This window comes from Rhinopithecus roxellana, chromosome 17 (assembly GCF_007565055.1).
Source record: "Rhinopithecus roxellana isolate Shanxi Qingling chromosome 17, ASM756505v1, whole genome shotgun sequence".
Taxonomy (NCBI): Eukaryota; Metazoa; Chordata; class Mammalia; order Primates; family Cercopithecidae; genus Rhinopithecus; species Rhinopithecus roxellana.
Window position 1 is genome coordinate 22,809,443 of NC_044565.1, and position 21,147 is coordinate 22,830,589.

Here is a 21,147-nt window from a genome sequence, read left to right on the forward strand (position 1 = left end):
TTTTTGGTCTAGATGAACTGAGCTGACTAGTATGCTGAAGGACAGGCCTGCCTATGTGTGGGCAGTAAAATGGCAGTCAAAAAATCTTGTTAGGCCGTTAAGACTGTAGTCTCCATTGTCTTTTGTCTTCAGCCTTCCAAAGACTGACCGCCTTTGGAAAACAAAGGCAAGAGTAGACTATAAGATAGTCTAATCTTAAAGATAAGCTCCTTAAAGATAAGCATCATCTTTTTTTTTTTTTTTGATAAGCATCATCTTGTAATCATATTCTTGGTCTTCTCTACCTAATGCCTAACACAATGCTTGGTATAAAAAATGTATGTTGAATGGAATAAACCAGAAAACACTGTGTATGTGTGTGCATGTGTGAGCAAACCTGGTCTGTCAGGGGCAAGATATGAGCCACCAAATATCCAGACCATACTACTGTACTACTACTGATTCTTTTAAAAACAACCAGTCAATTATAATAGGCTCTAATTTCTATACTTGTTTCTATACCTTCTTTTAATTCTTCTAAGAATTACATTAAGTATATTTTATAGTCTGTATCTGCCAATTCCAATATTCGAAGTGTCTGCTGCCAACTGATTCTGCAGTTTATTGTTTCTTATTCCTACTAAACCTTGCTTATGGTGGTGTTGGGAGGAGTTTTGTTGTTTTGTTAACTTACGTTCCTTGGAACTTAATCTGTACAAAGCTTGTGAGATCTGGGTTTAAAGTCTATTGTTCTTCCAGAGAGGATATACTGATGTAGTTGGGGGCAGTACTACCCTGGAATTACTTTAATCTATAATTTTGACCTTGGAATTTCCAGCCACATAGGTAGTTTGAGCTACGGCCATCAACCTTCACAGGTATGCTCCATGATTAACAATACTTAAGCATAGGGTTATGAATTAAGAATGATTAGAAGAGATTTGTTCCTTTGAGATAAGGCTAAGGCAAGCAAATATTTCCATCATCTATGTCTTTTTTATAAAGCTCACCAGTTTAATCTACTTATACAAAGTGACACAGTCAAGGTTCCTGAGCATATACACACTTTAGGAATTCAAAATAATTCCAACAAAACAACACTAATGTTTTCAATCTAATTTAGAGGTTATAAAAATAACAGCCATCATTTTCTGAGCTTTATTATTGCCAGTACTACTGTACTCAGCATTTTACATGGATTATCCCACTACATCCTCATAATCCCAATATGATTATTATCCTTCTCTCACAGATGGAGAGAATGAGGCTCAGAGTGATTAAGTCACTTGCTAAATGTCACACAGCTAATAGTTGGTACAGCTGGGAAGCGAACCTAAACAAACTCACCCTAGAAAGAACAGGAAATTATATTCCCGCTACCGAAAGCAGGTTAGAAGCAGAGCAATTACTCAAGGCCCCCATCCTTACTTCCAACTATAGTAGGGGTGATGATACTTGTCTAATGCATTGGGTGCAAGCTTAAGGACAGGACTTTCTTAGTGCTTTATGTTCAGAAATGCCCCTACAATAGAAATCTAGTTAATAAGGAACCAAGTGTCTAAACACTAGCCAGGCTGATTTGTTCCATGTCTCCTAAGCATTCCATACATAACCTAATTTTTCCTTTTATTCAATTGCTCCTTTTATTCAACTGCTCACTCTTCACTCAAGTTGTAACTCCCCAGAAAAACCTTTCATGACCAGTCCACAAAATCTACAGAATTGAAGGCCTTCAGGCCAAATCAAACCATGCCCACTTGTTACTCACCTAAAGTTTATGGCTGCTTTTCAACTCTGACAGCAGAGTTGAGCAGTTGTGACAGACCTAAAATATTTATTATCTGGCCCTTTGTGAATAAATTTTGCAAACCTTTGGTGGGTAATAACCACTGATAATCATTTATAATTCGGCAATGTTTCTTTCACTGTGGGTTGGTATTTAACTTCTTATGTATTTACACTTGCCTTCCCAAGTAAGACTACAAAGCTTTAGAGAAAAGGGTACCTACCGTATTATGCCTATGTATCTCCCATAATGCCTTGTCCAGTGCTGTACACATGCCAGGGACCCTTAAATGTTGCTGATGAAATCACTTATTCAGCATCATTCAGCAACAATCTTCCTCCTCGGCCTCATGCACCTGGCAGGGCTCACGTAAAATCATGCTTCTCCTATTGGATGTATGCACTCCCTTTCTGAATCAGTTTCTATGCTTCTAATGCTGGCATGTACATCTAGAAAAGCTCTTATTACCATACATTTATCAAAGAAACACGTTTCACACAAAGGATAAACACAAAGGATAAATGCTTGAGGTGGTGGATACTCTACTCACCCTGATGTGATTATTACATATTGCATGCCAGTATCAAAATGTCTCATGTAACTCCTATATACACCCATTATGCACCCACAAAAATTCAAAACTAAAAAAAAACAAAAGAAAAACGTTTCAACTCCTACTATATGCCAAGAACTTTTCTAGGCTCTAGGGATAAGGCTGTGAACACAACAAAGTCTATCCTCTCACGGAGCTTACCGTTCAACTGGAGATAAGAAGAAAATAATTATACTTGCCTGGTAGTGATAAATATTATGACAAGAAAGCAGCAGGTGAATGTATATAAGGTGAAGGGGAATGCTATTTTAAATAGGATAGTCAGGGAAGGTCTCTCTGAGGGGAACAGAGACCTGGATGAAGAAGGAGCAGCCATGGGCCATCTCGGGGAAGAGCACTTCAAGCAGAAAACAGCAGCACAAAGGCCCTGAGATGGGAGAGTGCCTGAAGGGTCTGAGGCACAGAGGCAGGTCACTGTGGCTGGAACAGTGCTGTGCATGGCACCAGTACTGCAAAGAAAGCTGAAAACATGGGAAAGGACCTATTTTGAACCAGTGCTGTCAGAAAAGAGAAGACAAGATAATGTGGAGCCGTGGAGGAAGTGAAGGACTTACAAAAGTGAAACCAATAACAGGAACAATGCATAGAAACCAGAGTGATAATAACAGTAATAACTAATAGCACTTATTAAGTGCCAGACACTGCTCCACAAACTTTTAAAAACCTAGAGTATTTCATATAATCCTTACAAAGCCTTGTTGTCTCCCTTAACAGATTAGAAAAAAGAGGTCAGAGACGTTACCTAACTTGTCTGAGGTCACAGGCTGGTAGGGCAGGATTTAGGCTCAGGCCACCAGACTGCCAGCACCACACCCTCACCCACTGTGCTCATGTGAACTGTGCAATTAAGGGGGATGGACAGTTGAGATTGGCGAGGAAGGAGGAAGGAGAAAGGGAGAGGACCAGAGAAGCACACAGACAGCAGACTGAGGAAGGGCACTCGGGCGCCACTCACCATTTTTCTCAGGTCAGCAGCACATGAAGACAGCCATTTTAGGAAAATTAGCTTGGCAAAATTGAGGGAGAAGGAGAAGGAAGGCAATGACGGCAGGTACAGCAGTCTGGGTGTGAGATGACTAGGGCCGGGCATAGAGAAAAATCAACAGGGATGGAAAGAGGTAAGTGGGTATGGACAGATTATGTGAGATTAAGAAGGTATAATCTCTTATACCTTCTACTACACAGTCGTACGCCACTTTCTGAAAGCTTCAGAGAATTTGCAGAGGGACTTTGTTTTTGGCAAAGTCCCTTAGGGTGAAGCTCAAGATTGGTCACCATTGCTTACAATCCCGAACCTTTCCATTCTTTGAGAGTGTGATGCTGCGGACCTCATTTCCCAGCCTCTCAGCTTAAGAGTGCTATTGAAGTTGTCACTGTCAAATTCTGCTTACAGCTTTAGCAAAAAGATCTAGAAGGCTACCTCCTACTGACCTCTTCATCTCGATATTCCAAACAGGTATGGCATTAGACATTTCAGTCAGAGAATGTATTGCCACTGCAAAATTTGAAGGATTAGATGAATGCAGGTTTTCAAACCTGTGTTTCTAAAAATGGGACAAGAATCTTCATCCTATTATACTTCATGAGATCAAAATCTCTATTCTGACAAAAGAGGAGACATCTATGACTTTTTCGACATGAATGTGCTTGTTAAGCCTTAACCCTTTCTTCTCCTTTCTTAAGTGCTTGTACAAATAGCATGGTATAATACAACAAAATAAAATGGGAGTGAAAACCCGTGGTCTCCGTTCTGGTTTGATCACTCAACTACCTGTGCCGGTCACAGCCTTTCTGTGCGGAGGTTTCCCCACTGGTAAAGAAGAAGGCTGGCTTAGGTGACCTTTCCACATCTGCACCATGATCTGCAATACTGATCTTTCTCAGAGAAATGAAAATTTAAAATGAGGAAAACGATTAAAGTGTTAAAATAATGTATTAGAACAGAGATCTTCAATATAATAGAACAGCGCCTCTGGTACGGTTATTTTTAGAACATAAGGTGCTTAAGGACAGGGACCACTTTCAGTTTGCTTCCTCTGTCATTGGAAAGAAAGACCGCACAGGCAGTAGAGAGGGCAAGGGGGCTTTCCTCGGTTCTGCGTGTGAACCAGCAGACCCATACACAGAGTAGCACTGGCTCCACAAGGCCCACGGTAGGCCTGGCCTGTGCTCTTTCCCACATCCTACTAACTTTTATTCACAATGGCATATCCTCACCAAATGGAAATCCTGCTCACAGAAAAGCAACTAGCATTTTCTCTGGAAAACAGGAAAACAGAGAACTCTTTGGCTCTGACTGCTGCTAGAACTGTGGTGGCTGGTTCCCACAGTGACATGAAGCTCAGAGTGGCTGAGACTATGTAATGCAATGACAGAGCCAGGGTGAACAGGAGCACTTGGGGACGTTTCACTCAGACCTTGGGAAGCTGCAGGTGCAGCAGGCAACTGTAATTGTCCATCACAGACATACTAGCAGACAGCAATAAAAATCCAACGTGCTAATGAGAGCATCTAGATGGCACCGAGTGTACGATCTCGGGAGTCAATGACTAAAAACAACAGCGACCAGGACTTCTCTGCAACAATCACAATCCAGGCCTCTTCCCATGGTCCTTATATCCAAGGTACAGGAGAAAGAGTCTCCTGAACCACAGTGAACAAATTGGCAGCATGGCTGATGATCTTCAATATTGATGAAAACACAACCACAGAGTCCAATACAATCAGCTCTCCTTATCTGCAGGTTTCACATCTGCCTCCATGCAACCAACCATGTATGAAAACCCACAAATACAGGGGACAACTGTGTGTATTCTCCACCTGCAGATGGTTCAATCTGCAGATGTGGAACTCGTGGATACAGAAGGCCAACTACTGTGTGTCCAGCCAGCATTGCACTGCCTCCCTCTTAGGAACACTGAGGTGCAAGGGGTAAAGCACTGAGGGCTGGCTGGGGAATGAAGCCTGGTAACCTCACTCGGCCTTTCATGCCGATTTGCTCCGCATTCCCCTGCTGAAACATCTCGTGGGCTGTTCGGTGCCGTGAAGGAGGAGGCTGGGGCCTGCAGCCATGAAGGAGGAGGCTGGGGTCCGTTGCCTTAGCCCTCCCACCAACCTACTCAGCATCCCAGGCAAGACACTAAGCTCTGTCCCCAGGGCCCCATCACTGGGTGATGCTGACCCAGCACCTCACTGTAGCACAGGGAATGTCACCAGGCAGTGCTATCCTGGCAACTATGTAAGCTGGACAGGTGTTATTTACTGGTATGACATGATTATCATTCAGGCTTCATTTAATCCAGTAAGTGTTTAAAAATTAATATAAAGAGGGCTGGGCATGGTGGCCCATGCCTGTAATCCCAGCACTTTGGGAGGCTAAGGCAGTCGGATCACTTGAGGCCAAGAGTTCGAGGCCAGTCTTGCCAACATGGTGAAACCCTGTCTCTACTAAAAATACAAAAATTAGCTAAGCGTGCGGCAGGCATCAGTAATCCCAGCTACTCGGGAGGCTGAGGCATGAGAATCATTTGAACTCGGGAGGTGGAAGCTATAGTGAGCCGAGATTGTGCCGCTGCACTCCAGCCTGGGCAAGACAGCAAGACTTCATCTCAAAATAACCAAAAAAAACAAAGTTATTATAAAGGAAGACTCTGAGAACATGGGAATATTACTTTCTAAAAGGATCCTCTGTGTCCCTCTGCCTCCTCCCCTTGTCCTCACCTCCGAGCCCTTTCAGGCATTTACCGTGCCAGGGATGTGCCTAGAGATTGACAAGCACTCCCGCATTCAGCCTCACCATCACCCTAACCGAGCAGGCGCTGTTGGCTCCACTTTACAGATGACAAAACTCAGGCTCGGAAAGGCTAGTGATTTGAGGAGAAAACCAAGGAGCCTGGGAAGGAGGAGCTGGGGAGAAGACACTGTCACAGGATTCAAATTCTGGCACTGTCCTTCCTAGTTATATGACCCTATTAGGCAAGTCACATAACCTCTCTGCTTCTTAGTTTCAACTATAAAATGTAACAAAGAATGTCTCCCCCTGAAGAGACACTGTACGTAAAATGTAGTAGAACACATGGCACATAATTGGTGCTTGATACATGCTAAGTTGAACCCTGACAAGGTGCCAATTCCATTCAACAAACACTGTCAAGTGACTACAATATGAAAGGCACGGTGCATGGTGATCGCAATTAGGACAACTAAAAAAAATCAATTAGTTGATTTTGCAAAATATGAAATAAGACTTTAAAAACCAAGCATCATTATTTACTAAGTATTTAAATTAAAAGAATTATTTTTCACAATCCTGAAAAAGTGGGGGGAGTATATCAGGAAAAACAAACAACACAGGCTCAGGCATTTGATAATGATAAAGAATTTCTGGAGGCTACTTAAGTAATAAAACTTATACCTGTACTGTACTTTTTCCTTTGTTATTTTCTCTCCTCAGGCAGAATATAAACATAAAAACAGGGACCATACCTTAAATTTCTCTCACATCCCCACAGTATCTACTCCATCCCTGGGGCAGACAGAAAATATTCAGTAAGAATGCACGTAATGAAAGAGCATGGTCTGTACCTTCAGGTCCCGGTGGATAATAGGGGTTTTGCACTGATGCAGGCGGGCAACAGCCTCACAGGTATCACAAAATATCTGGAGCACTTCGTTCTCTGTAAAGCCTGTTTGCAGGCGCTGGTTCATCAGGTTTACCACCTGGCCACCTGAGGGGGTACGTACAGGACAAAGGAGAGGTTATAAACATTCAGGCTTGTCATTTAGTCTAAGAGAAGCGGTCTGGACTAACCACTGCCTGAGCCAGGATTAAAACCTAGTTGTCTTGACTCCCAGCTTGGGGTTTGTTTTCTTGTAATTCAGTGCCTCCTCTAATGCATCAAAAATCGTTTCTTTATTTTATAAAGCACCCCAGATGTGAGCTGCCCTCATTATGTCTTCGAGATTAGTAGAACTGATAATATGGTCCTGCTGTAGTTGCCTGGTTATACTGTGTCCATTGTGTATGAGACATGGCCACAGCCTCAACTTGCCATATCTTTTAGTAAGAATCAGATGGCACAATAGGTCCAGGGAACAGGAAGAAGATGGTTTTATAGTCTGAACTTCAGGAACAGCTTAGTCTCTCTGGCTTCACTACTTACTGCTTGGCTTGCAGAAATGGTACCACCAACAACTAATCTCCAGGACCAAAAGATTGATGCTGTCACTTGCAACACTATCCAGATGCCTGGATGCTCCTACTGCCTGATCTCTAAACGTTTTAGTATCCAAAAAGGAATGAGCAGGAGGAAACAAACAGTCAAGTTCAAATTTGGTGGTACTTTAGGAAATCAGGTAAATAGTTAATACAGTAAGGGCTGAAATTACTGGTTAACATCACATATTTTTGGGATTAGCAACATATTTAATTTATGGATAGTATCTTTTTTTTTTTGAGACTGAGTCTCACTCTGTTGCCAGGCTAGACTGTAGTGGCATGATCTTGGCTCACTGCAACCTCCACCTCCTGGGTTCAAGTGATTCTCCTGCCTCAGCCTCCTGAGTAGCTGGGACTACAGGTGTGCACCACCATGCCCAGCTAATTTTTATATGTTTAGTAGAAATAGAGTTTTACCATGTTAACCAGGATGGTCTTGATCTCTTGACCTTGTGATCCGCCCACCTCGGCCTCCCAAAGTGCTGGGATTACAGGCGTGAGCCACCGCGCCCGGCCTATGGATAGTATCTTAAGTGTAGGGAAAATGTTAATGGAACTAAGGGTGATTACAAAACACAGCACCAAACAGTAAGGCACTGACCTAAGCCAAACCTCCAAACAATGGTTATATAAAATGCAATTAACTATGAAAAAAATTCATGCTACAGTCTGAATTTCCCAAGATAAATGTTTTTTGAAACTTGAAGCTTTCAATGACTTTACTCCACTGTTAACAGCTGCATCATTTGAATATAGCCTCAACTTACTAGGAATTATAGCTTTAGAGCAAGGAGAGGAGGGTCACTTCCATTAGAAGAAAAGGATTCTTTTACCCCGTAACACATGGTAAGTGGGAAAGAGAACACAAAGTGAGGGAGTTGGGGAAGCTGTACTGTTTCTTTTGTCCATCTGGAGTTGAGTCTTTATTATGCACCTTCATCATTTGTTATAAAGCATCACAAAGAACATTCATTCTCATTCTTATACATCCTCATTTATATACAAATACCAAACCTTCCTAAACCCAACAAAAATGGAGTTTTATATTATCTACACTTTCAACTGTCTGTACCATTATAAGAATAACAAAGAGTTGACAGCAGACTGTATCTTTTAGTTTTCTCATCTGTAAAACCAGAACATACCATAGAGTGTAGTGCACATTAAGTGAAATGACCCGTCTAACCTTGACAATCAAAATGCTAGAGAAATGACAGCTTAAGGGGATGGTTCATATACATACCTCTACAAAAGTCCATCAGAATGAGCACTTCCCATACATCACCGCTACTCACATTGTTGATACTAGAATCAATGTAACCCACAATATTCTTGTGCCCTGACAGGTCCCTCTGTGAACAAGAGATGAGAAATATATTGTTAGTTTCAGATGCCAACAGGACAGAATTAGCCAGTCAGTTCCATTAGCTCAGATAATTTAAATACAGAGATGATACAGTGTTGACAGAGAAGACTAAGGAGCAGGGTCAAGAACAGGTTTCCAGCGGTCCCTGAGATTCACAGCTAGATCTTCAATAGCAATTCCATAACCCCACTAAACCAGAGGACACTCCAGAACCTAAATTCTAGAGTCAAATGCACAGAGTGCCTACTTGCTTACTGCATCAATGCTCCACGTAAACTAGAAGCAAAGACTCCCCTCTCCAGAAACACTGCAGGGGGTAAAGAGTAGAGACCATATGAACTACTTAAATATATGAACTTCTAATTAAGAAAAATAAAATTGAGGCCGGGCGCGGTGGCTCAAGCCTGTAATCCCAGCACTTTGGGAGGCCGAGACGGGTGGATCACGAGGTCAGGAGATCGAGACCATCCTGGTCTACACGGTGAAACCCCGTCTCTACTAAAAAAAAAAAAAATACAAAAAACTAGCCGGGCGAGATGGCGGGCGCCTGTAGTCCCAGCTACTCGGGAGGCTGAGGCAGGAGAATGGCGTAAACCCGGGAGGCGGAGCTTGCAGTGAGCGGAGATCACGCCACTGCACTCCAGCCTGGGCGACAGAGCTAGACTCCGTCTCAAAAAAAAAAAAAAAAAAAAAAAAAAAAAAAAAAAAAAAGAAAAATAAAATTGATGTTTTTCCTGGTTTTAGGGGACAAAAATTAATTCAACTTGACTTTTAAATAGTTCATACTGTTTTCTCCCTTTGGGAAATCTACCAAAAAAAAGAAAGCTATTTACAAAGTCTTAAAGGGACTACAATAGCATCCAGACCTAGGCATTTTGCTCATAATTAGGCCTTTCAAGCCAACCAACTGGCATATAAGATGGGCATGTTTCCAGCTCTTCAGTTGGAACTGCATGTGATCTCTCAGGGCTGCGTGGATGAATTTATTCATCCAGCCAGTATTTGTTGAGCATCTCCTATGTGTCAGGACCCATCTAGGAACTGGAAGTGGCCTCACATTTTAGTATAGTTCTTTCAACATCTCCAGAGAGGCAGCACTTTGTAACGATGATGTTCAAAACCAAAGTAATTCAGAAGTAAGTTGAGGAAAGAAAAAGAAGGCAAGCTGGGTGATATGATTTTTGCACAAATGCAAGGTAAGGTTTTATTTTTTAAACTAGTTTTAATAAATTGTCCTACTTTTGTTTCAAAAAGGTGAAGGGGAAGGAAAACTTGTGGTCCCCTGAGAGTCACCATACAAACTTAGCAATTTGGACAGTGAGACCAGAAACTACCACCACTCTAATTAGATTCAGCTGTTTACAGTGAAGAACAAATTTCATAACAAAACAAGAGAAAACCCCATGGTATGAAGTGAACACACCTGAACCCTGGGCATCAAAGTTAAAACTCATTAGAGCCTTCCTCTGAGTGATGGATTGTGAAAGACCATTGCCTCAGAAATGGCAGATGCAACAAAAGTGCAGACAAAAGTAGAAAGGCTTTGGAATTGGCAGATGGAAGTCACTGGAGACTTATGTGAGAGTAGTTTCAGAGAACGGATGGGATGGTGGTGAGAATGAAACTGGACTTGCACAGAATGGGAGTTGAGTGAGTAGGGCCAGGGTCTACAGATTACTCTTGCAGAACATTTGTGCCTAAGGCAGCAGCACTGAGGAGAAAGGGTGTTTAGGATGGGAAAAAACTGAGCACCAGAAAGAGGAAGGAGTCAAGAAAAGAGAGCTTTAAGATACAGGAGAGGATGATGATAATTGACAGAAAAAGTCCTATAAGTAGAAGGGTGGGATTAAGAGTACTGTTCAAGGGACTGGTCTTAGGGTAACTTTTTTTTTCCCCCTGGCAAGCAGGAAGGAGGCAAGGATGGCTGTGCATGTTGATTTAAGGCGGAAAAAAAAGAGAACTCAAGTGAGTTTGGATCTGTTGTTTTATTTTTGGTAGAGAACAAGGTCATTTCCTAAATGTATAGGAATGACAAAGAAGTTTGATGAAACAAAAGACTTAGAGCATCTGCTTTGGATAACAGATAAGGGAGATGATGAAGCTAACACACATTCTTTAGAATTCAAGTTTTTCCCAAACAGAAAATGATTTTGGGATTCACATTTTAGTGGCCTATCCTTCCCTCTGCTTTTCTATCTCATCATCAACCCATCCAGAACTCATTTCCATTTACACATTCCTGAAAGTAGAAGAACTGGAGAGAAGTTCTTTGCAACCAAAATAAAGATCATATCCTCCAAATATTCAAAGATGAATGAAAGACTCATGTCCTTACATTGAACTATTTGAAAAAGAATCAGCAATGTTGCCTCTGAGTTGGTCTCATCCTAAGAGGAATAATAAAGCATCTGGAAGAAAGCAAAAAAATATTGGTAGAACCATGCTATGGTTTGAAGGCTTGTGTCCCCTCCAAAATTCATGTTAAAACTTAAATCCCCAATGCAATAGTACTAAGAGATGGGGCCTTTAGGGGGTGATTAAGTCATGAGGGCAGAGCCCTCATGAATGGGATAAGCAACTTTATAAAAGGGCTGGAGGGAACTAGCTAGGCTCGTTTGTCTTTCTGCCTTCCACCATGTAAAGACAAAGCATCTCCTGCAAAGAAAGCAGCACTCAAGGCACCATCTTGAAAGCAGAGACCAGGCCCCTACCAGACACTGAACCTGTCAGCACCTTGATAATTTTGGACTTCTTACCCTCTAGAACAATAAGAAAATACATTTCTCTTCTGTATAAACTACCCAATCTCGGGTACTTTGTTATAGTAATACAGATGGACTAACACAGGCCAACAGGAAGTAAAGAGGCATTAAAGGACCAAAACTGGATAACCAACATCTGCAGATGGCACCTTGCCAAGATGTTTGCCAAGATGTTTGCTGAACAGTTCAAGTCCGAATTGCTGTTCATTTTCTCTTCTGCAGATATCCTGAGATACGTCCAAGCAGAAAAGACTCCCTCTTTGGAGAGAGACAATGGCATTTGGCTTTAATGACCTGATGATGCAGCAACATCTCAGATTTTAGAGTAAAACCCCACTAGTTTATAACTCTGATAGAGAAGATCTGTTTGAATGGCTGTGAAATGTAGAAAAGGTCAAGAGAAAATCTTACCACAAGTTGAGAATGACTCACATTCAAGGTACACTGGCAGTAGCTCCTGCCCTGTTCTCAGCAGCAACAGGCCAGAGAGTGCCAAGCTTTCCTCTGATTTTGGTTAGAAGACCAGATCCGGACTTACAGTACAGAAATGGATGTAGCGGTATAGAATGGAAGCACATAGGGAATACCTCAGCTACAAACTGCTTATTCAGAAAAAGGCAGGATGAGGGAAAGATGCTTTGTTGCCCTTGCCTACAACTATTACTTGGAGTACCAGAATTATGATGAGTATTAGTCAAAATGTGGTTTTCAGGGAAGTGGGGAACATTCAGTTAAACCATAGATAAGATCACTACTACATGATTTAAGTAGTGATAAGTTTAAAGGGTTTATGTTATTTTAAGCTTTATTTTTAAACTATCATTAAACAACATTAATAAAGTATTGAAAAACTATTAGAAGACCTGCTTTATTAAATAGATATTTTAAATGGTTTGTAGTTACCTTATTAATTTTCATATTTAACTGCTTGAAGCAGTGAAAAACCTTTTTCATAAATACATGCAAAAGCTACCAGTTTTGAAAACCAGGTCTTCAACCCAGGTCCTATAGATTATCACAAATCCCAAGTTTATCTGGCGCCTTAATTAATGGTGCTTGAAGCGCAGCATGGTATACTATCCCTGGTCTCAAAATTCCTGTGACAGAAGAATTCCTAGTAAAGAATCTTAAGGACTTATGAAAAAAAAGGAAGACTCAATTTCTAAGTATATCTAAGAAAACCTTTATATTTATGTTCAAGAAAACAAATATAGCATTCTAAATTGCCTATCAATAACATGTCACTCACTTCAAAACAGTAAAAATGAACATTGCACATAACTGTATGTCATTAGCTCAGGCTACCCTTCCTTGGATCTTCAGCATGACATGTGCAAATCCATGATGACGGAAATTTGCTTACTGCTTGCATTTGCAGATAGTAAGTTTTCAAAGAAGCATCGTCTACCTGCTTTGACCCTCCTTTCAAACATTCAACTTTTTCTGACTTTATGACTCAGCACTACTGCTGTCTACTTCTGGGATCACATTATGGTTCCACAGAACCTCTTAAGCAAATTTCAGCTTCTTCTTAAGGATGAAAGAAAGCAGTTCCAAGGTCTAGAATTAGTTTCTCTCAAGATTGCTTTTTTTTTTTTTTTTTTTGATATAGAGTCTTGCTGTCACCCAGGCTGGAATGCAGTGGCACGATCTCAGCTCACTGCAACCTCTGCCTCCCAGGTTCAAGTGATTCTCCTGCCTCAGCCCCCTGAGTAGCTGGGATTACAGGTGCATGTCACCACTCCTGGCTAATTTTTGTATATTTAGTAGAGACACGGTTTCGCCATGTTGGCCAGGCTGGTCTCGAACTCCTGACCTCAGGTGATCCACCCACCTCAGTCTCCCAAAGTGCTGGAATTACAGGTGTGAGCCACTGTGCCCAGCCACCAAGATTGCATTATAAATGTCTTCTGCTTTACTATTCCCTCTCCCCTTTTCTCTCTATAATCCTAAATTTCCTTTATAATTCTTTCAAGAGGAGTTATTTACTGGCAAACAAAAACTATCAAGTCCAGTGCAACAGTAAAACAAAAAGCATTTTGAGATCTAGGCTGGCCTTGGAGTCTACTGGAGACCTTGTTGGACTTCTGCTATATAAGAAGTTCCAGTTACTTTCCTTTTCTCTATACCCATATTTATTCTACCTTTCCAAAGTCTTTTTTTTTTTTTTTTTTTGAAACAAAGTCTCACTGTCACCCAGGCTGGAGTGCGGTGGTGTGATCTCAGCTCACAGCAACCTCCACCTCCTGGGTTCAAACAATTCTCATGCCTCAGCCTCCTAAGTAGCTGGGATTATAGGCGTGCATCACCACATTTGGCTAACTTTTTGTATTTTTAGTAGAGACGGGGTTTTGCCATGTTAGCAAGGCTGGTCTCGAACTCCTGACCTCAACTGATCTGCCCGCCTTGGCCTCCCAAAGTGCTGGGATTACAGGCATGAGCCACCATGCCCGGCCACCAAGATTGCATTATAAATGTCTTCTGCTTTACTACTCCTTGGTGCTGAGCTTATAGGCATGAGCCACTGTGCCTGTCCCCTTTCCTAAGTCTTACTCATTAATTAATCTTGTACTTACTAAACGGACCCTTAAAGTCATTCTAGAGTCTAATTCTAGAATCGTGCTGCTCAAACTTTAATATTTGTATGAATTACGTGGGGATCCTGTTATAAAGCAGATTCTAATCCAGTAGCCCTGGGATAGGCCTGAGATTCTAAGTTTCTAATAGGTGTGTAACTATGTTGCTGGTCAGTAACTCTTAAAGAAGCAAAGATGTAGAGCAGTGCTATTCAAAATGTGGTCCACAAACATCTGCTGGTTAGTAAACTATTACCAGAAGGTAAGGAAATAAGGAGCTTGCTCCAGGACATAAATCAATCAAATCACTAAGCTCATTTCTTCCCCCCAGCAAGATCTTGCCTGTGAGAGAAGCAGTTCAGTGATTTATATTATGGCACAAGATCCTCTGAGTAGTATTGGTACATTTATACTCAACTGATTTTTGACAAGGGTGCCAAGACAATTCAACAGGTGAAGAATGGTCTTTTTAAAAAGTAGTGCTCAGACAAGTGGGAATTATTTGGATCCCTACCTCATACCACATACAAACATTAACTCAAAATGGATCAAAGAACTAAAAATTCCTCAAAGAAAACATATTTGCAAATCTTTGTGACTTTAGATGAGGCAATGGGTTCTTAGATATGACACTTAAAGCTCAAGCAATCAAGCAAAAAGCAGATAAATCACACTTTATTGAAATAAAAAACTTGTGTTTCAAATGGCACTACTAAGGAAGTCTAAAAACAACACATAGAATGGAAGAAAATATTTACAAATCATACATCTGATAAGGATTTAGTGTTCAGAATATGTAAAGAACCCTTCCAACTCAACAACAACAAAAAAGACAACCCATTGTAAAAATTAGCAAAGGATCTGAATAGATATTTTTCCAAAGAGCATATACAAATGGCCAAAAGCATATGAAAAGATGATCAACATCATCAATCATTAGGGAAATGTAAATCAAAATCACAATGAAATACTATTTCACATCCACTAAGATGGCTATAATAAAAAACAAATAATAAAAAAATATTGGCAAGGATGTGAAAGTTGGAATCCTTTTATATTACTAGTAGGAATATAAAATGATGCAGCTGCCAAAACAGTCTGACAGTTCCTCAAAAAGTCAAGTTATCATATGACCTAGAAATTTCACCTAAGAGATGTGAAAATATTATGTCCACACAAAAATATCTACACAAATGTTCATAGCAACATTATTCACAATAGCCAAAATGTGAAAATAACCCAAATTCCATCAACTGATAAATGAATAAATAAAATGTGGTACATTCGTACAACAGAATATCACAAGCCACACAAAGGAATGAAGTACTGATACATGCCATGACATGGATGAACCTTAAAAACAATATGCTAAGTGAAAACAGACACAAGAGGTCAAATATTGTATGAGTCAATTTATATGAAATATCTAGAATATGCAGTAAAAAGATTAGTGGTTATCAGGGGCTGGGGAGAGGGGGAATAAGGAAAGACTGCTAACAGGCTGGAAGTTTCCTTCGGGGGGTAAGAAAAAAGTGTTCTAAAATTAGATAGTGGTGATGGTTGCACAACCTTGTGAATATACTAAAAATCACTGAACCATATGCTTTAAAAGGGTGAATTTTATCTCAATTTGTATACACACAAAAGTAACATGACAGACTGGGAGGAAAATACATTTTTGTAAGTCAACACACAGGAGGAGAAAAGCGTAAGAAAAAAAAAGATCCTTTGAGTAACACTGATCTAGAGCAACCAGGCAGCCCATATCTGAATCCCCACTACAGCCTTTTGACAAGCTGTTTCTTTCTTTCCTTCCTTTCTTTCCCTTCTTCCTTCCCTTCCTTCCTTCCTTCCCTCCCTCCCTTTCTTTCCTTCCTTCCTTTCTTTCTTCCTTTCCTGTCCTGCCCTTTCCTGTCCTGTCCTGTCCTGTCCTTTGCTTTCTCTCTCTCTTTCCTTTTTTTTTTTTGAGACAGAGTCTCGCTCTGTCACCAGGCTGGAGTGCAGTGGCACGATCTTGGCTCACTGCAACCTCTGTCTCCCAGGTTCAAGTGATTCTCCTGCCTCAGCCTCCTGAGTGCTGGGACTACAGGCATGCGCCACCACGCCCAGCTCATTTTTGTATTTTTAGTAGAAACGGGGTTTCACCATCTTGGCCAGGATGGTCTCGATCTCTTGACCTTGTGATCCGCCTGCCTTGGCCTCCCAAAGTGCTGGGACTACAGGTATGAGCCACCAAGCCCAGCCGACAATCTGTTTTCTTAGAATAATACCACTTCCTTAGGCCCTCAGCCAATCTACAGATAGCCCTCACTGTTAGACAGTTCTTCCTTACCTATCTGGAATCTTCCACCTCCTGATTTTCTAGATTGTCCTCTCCAGAGCAAAATTAGCAAGTCTAGTTTATTTTTCCACTTTCTAAACAGGTGAGGCTGGGTGCGGTGGCTCACCTGTAATCCCAGCACTTTGGGAGACCAAGGTGGGTGGATCACCTGAGGTCAGGAGTTTGAGAACAGCCTGACCAACATGGTAAAACCGCATCTCTACTAAAAAGACAAAAATTAGCCATGCGTGGTGGCACACGCCTGTAGTCCCAGCTACTCGGGAGGCCAAGACAGGAGAACTGCATGAACCCAGGAGGCGGAGGTTGCAGTGAGCCAAGATTCTGCCACTGCACTCCAGCCTGGGTGACAGAGTGAGACTCAGTCTCAGAAAATAATACAAATAAATAAATGAGAAGTAAAATATAATAAACAGGTGAAATAATATTATTTAGACTGAGTTTTCTTTTCTCCATGTGAAACATCCCCTCTTTCTCTGACATGGTTTTTAAGACCATTTTGGCTGCTCCTACATTGATGTGCTTTGCTCTGCTATATTCTTTTTATAAGAATGGCCCCAGGAAATGAATGAAATACTTTAGGCTTGGTCTGACTCATACAGAGTAGACCAGCACTATCACCTTCTATAATTCTATTAATGTAGCTAAAAATTACATTATTTTTGTCTTTTGGCACCCACATCATACTATACATGCATTCTGAATTAACTGACCACTTAAATACCTAAGTCTTTTTCCACTCATGCTGCTTTTAATCTCTGCCTCCCAAGAACTATGCTTGTAAAGTTGATTAAAATTTCAAGTGTATGATCTTACCTTATTATTTTACTTCATTAGAATCAGTCTACTTCTCCAATTCGTAAGAACCATTTTGGAGCCTGATTCTGTAACTCAATGCAGTTATTACATCTTCCAACTTTATAAAGGCACATAATTGATCACCGTATCTTCTATTTCTTTAAGCAAGTTATTTGTTAAATATAAAATAAGATAAAATTAATGGTAAGCCACAATGCTTTCTTTTTAGAAAGTTTCCTCCAGATTTATATCAAACCACTTATCAGAAACCTTTATAACCAGTAGCAATTCGGCCTAGACTCTTCATTTTGCTGACAGATGTCTGGTGAGTGTCCTTATCAAAACACCTGGCCAAAGTCCACAGATACTGGATCTACTGCACCCCACGGAGCTCTCTATCCAGACATCTTCTCAAAGGAGAACAGGATGTTGTTATGACATGGTTTGTTCTTACTGAACCTGAAGACTCTTTGGATCTCTGCTTACTCATCCAAGTGACTACAAAACAGCTTAAAATGTCTTTTTCTTTCTTTTTTTTTTTTTCTTTGAGACGGTGTCTTGCTCAGTCGCCAGGCTGGAGTACAGTGGCGCGATCTCAGCTCATTGCATCCTCGGCCTCCCGGGCTCAAGCGATTCTCCTGCCTCAGCCTCCTAAGTAGCTTGGATTTCAGTCGTGCACCACCATGCCCAGCTAATTTTTGTATTTTTAGTAGAGACAGGGTTTTGCCATGTTGGCCAGGATGGTCTCGATCTCTTGACCTCGTGATCTGACTGCCCAAAGTGCTGGGATTATAGACATGAGCCACCGTGTGCCCGGCCTCATTTATTTATTTATTTATTTATTTATTTAGACGAATCTTGCTCTGTCACCCAGAGCAAGAATGCAATGGCACAATCTTGGCTCACTGCAACTCCCACCTCCCTGGCTCAAGTGCTTCTCTTGCCTCAGCCTTCTGAGTAGCTCTGATTACACGTGTACACCACCACGCCCAGCTAATTTTTGTATTTTTAGTAGAGACAGGGTTTGGCCATGTTGGACAGGCTGGTCTCAAACTCCTGACCTCAAATGATCCACCCTCCTCAGCCTCCCAAAGTGCTGCGATTACAGGCATGAGCCACCACACCCAGCCGTCATTCATTTTTAAAGGGTGTAATATATTAACATTTAAATAGTACATAATACTAGACAATTTTTTTCCTACTGTAATCCCCATCCCCTATAGTGAACCACTTTTATTGTTTCTTTCTTTCATGTTTCCTGTGTTTTTTTCAGGCAAATTCAAACAATTGTGTATTATGTATACACACACCCACCCCTCCTAACTTTCTTACACAAAAGATATAATCAAAGCATCATTGAAAATAATCTGTGTTCTCCCTTATAGGTGGGAGCTGAATGATGAGAACACATGGACACATAGTGGGGAGTGACACACACTGGGGCCTGTGGGGGGTGGTGGGGGGAGGGAGAGCATCAGGAAGAACAGCTAATGCATGCTGGGCTTAATACCTAGGTGATGGGTTGTTACGTGCAGCAACCCACCATGGCGCACGTTTACCTACATAACAAACCTGCACATTCTGTACATGTACCCTAGAACTTAAGTTGAAGAAAAAAATAAAATAATCTGTTCTAGATTCGTGCCCCAGAACAATCCTGAGCTTCCTACTGTAGAAGATCTATCTTCCACCCTTTGTAGAATAAGAAACCATTTGCCTGCTTTGAATCATCTGATCTCTTCTCTTCGAAGCAAATCCTCAAACATCACTGGTAGCAGCTTAGTGTCCTCATTATCAAGCTCAATGAGGATGTAATCCATCTGGGCCAGGAGATGTGAACACAGAACAGCCTTGACGCCTCTGGAGCTTTAGCTATTTCCTATCACTGTTCTTACCCCTTTAGGTCTGAAGGTAATTAATCTTTTCCTGCTTTCAGGCAAAGGGATCAGAAGTCCAAAACCTACCCTCCAAAAGTCCATCAGAAGTCAGATCCCTTCAACTCTATCAGAACACACATCCCAGATGGATCAAAGAATTCAGACCAGACTCCAGTACATGGTGGACAGCATTTATCAAAATAAAACGTGAAACCACTCGGTGAAACCGCTAACAGTTCTCTTTGCGTTTGGATGCAACATGCCCATCATTCCTCCACTGAAAGTACAGAGAGGAATCTGCTTGAGTATTAACACCCAAGCTTCAGCATATTACACAGCGTGTTACATCTGATTCCCTTCACAATTCCTACAGTCGCTGAGAGAGGTAGGGCTGGGGTTATGGGTTCTATCTGACAGAAGTCTGAGACTTAGTGGGCTTAAAAACGTCACATAGGACTTCAGATTTAAAACAGTAAGAAATTTTTAAAAAGTGGGAAGATTCAGTCCATTTTAAAACTTATTTAGCTACAGTAATCAAGGCTGTGTGGTATTGGTAGAAGGACAGGTCCATAGATTAATGGAAGGGAATAGAGAATAGAGAAAGACCTGGAAATGGACCCTGACAATTAAGTTCAACTGATTTTTAACCAAGATATTTAATGACAGCCTTTTCAATAAATGGTACTAAGAGCAATTAGATATCCATGAGGAAAAAATGAACCACAACCTAAGTCTCATTATGCAAAAATTAAGTCAAAATGGCTAGGTGCAGTAGCTCAAGCCTGTAATCCCAGCACTTTGGGAGGCCAAAGCAGGCAGATCACTTGACGTCAGGAGTTGAGGACCAGCTTGGCCAACATGGTGAAACCCCATCTTTACTAAAAATACAAAAATTAGCTGGGCATGGTGGTGCGTGCCTGTACTCCCAGCTACTCGAGAGGCTGAGGCAGGAGAATCGCTTGAACCTGGGAGGCAGAGGTTGCAGTGAGCTGGGACTGCACCACCACCCTAGCCTGGGCAACAGAGCAAGGAGACTCTGTCCTCCCACCAAAAAAAAAAAAAAAAAAAACCTAACCTCAAAATGGATCATAAATTTAAATGTAAAACTATAAAACTTAAAAGAAAATCTTCAGAATAGAGGGCTAGGCAAAGATTTCTTAGGTTTGACACCAAAAGCACAATCCATAAAAAGAACAATTGATAAACTGGACTTCATCTAAACTAAAAATAAAACAAAAACAAAAAAGATCTTAGAGTTTAAAAGTCTGGTAAATAAAATTAAACAGGATGGTTGGAGAGCTGAGGAAATCTGGAAAATGAAGCAAAATGACAAAGAAATATAAAAAGAAGGGAGAAAACAAGAAAATTAGAAAATCAATTCAGGAGAACCAATATGCAAATTATAGAAATTTCAGAAAAAGGGGGAAAAATGAAACTAAAACATCCCCCAAAATGCAAGGATATGAGTTTCTAGATTGAAAGGGACCACCAAACACCTAGCATAATAAATAAATGCATATGCAAAGGCATATCAAGAAAGCATTAGAAACAAAGAGAAAATTTGTAAATTTCCTGGTAGAAAATATGGGTCACTCACTCGCAACAGACTAGGCATTAGAATGACTTAGGATTTCCCAAGAGCAACACCGAAAGCTAAAATATAGTAGAACCATGCTTTAAAAAATCTAAATGAAATGATTTCCAACTCAGAATTTTGCACTCAAACTATGATGTGCGAACATAAAATAAAGATACTTCTAGACCTGAAAGTTTTTTGTTTCTTGTTTTGAGACGGAGTGTAGCTCTGTCACACAGGCTGGAGTGCAGTGGCACA

General features: G+C 41.0%; 1 protein-coding gene across 14 annotated transcripts in view; it reads right to left on the bottom strand.

Annotated features, from left to right (window-relative positions):
- The window catches only part of AAK1 (AP2 associated kinase 1), a 182,025-nt gene that overhangs the window by 68,975 nt on the left and 91,903 nt on the right, over nt 1–21,147 (bottom strand). For all 14 annotated transcript variants that reach the window (XM_030920851.1, XM_030920852.1, XM_030920861.1 and 11 more), the window contains 2 exons: nt 8,840–8,948; nt 6,963–7,105 (listed from right to left, as the gene is read on the bottom strand). In XM_030920851.1, coding sequence (XP_030776711.1) covers nt 6,963–7,105; nt 8,840–8,948 — 252 coding nt within the window. The remainder of the gene's footprint in view (nt 1–6,962; nt 7,106–8,839; nt 8,949–21,147) is intronic.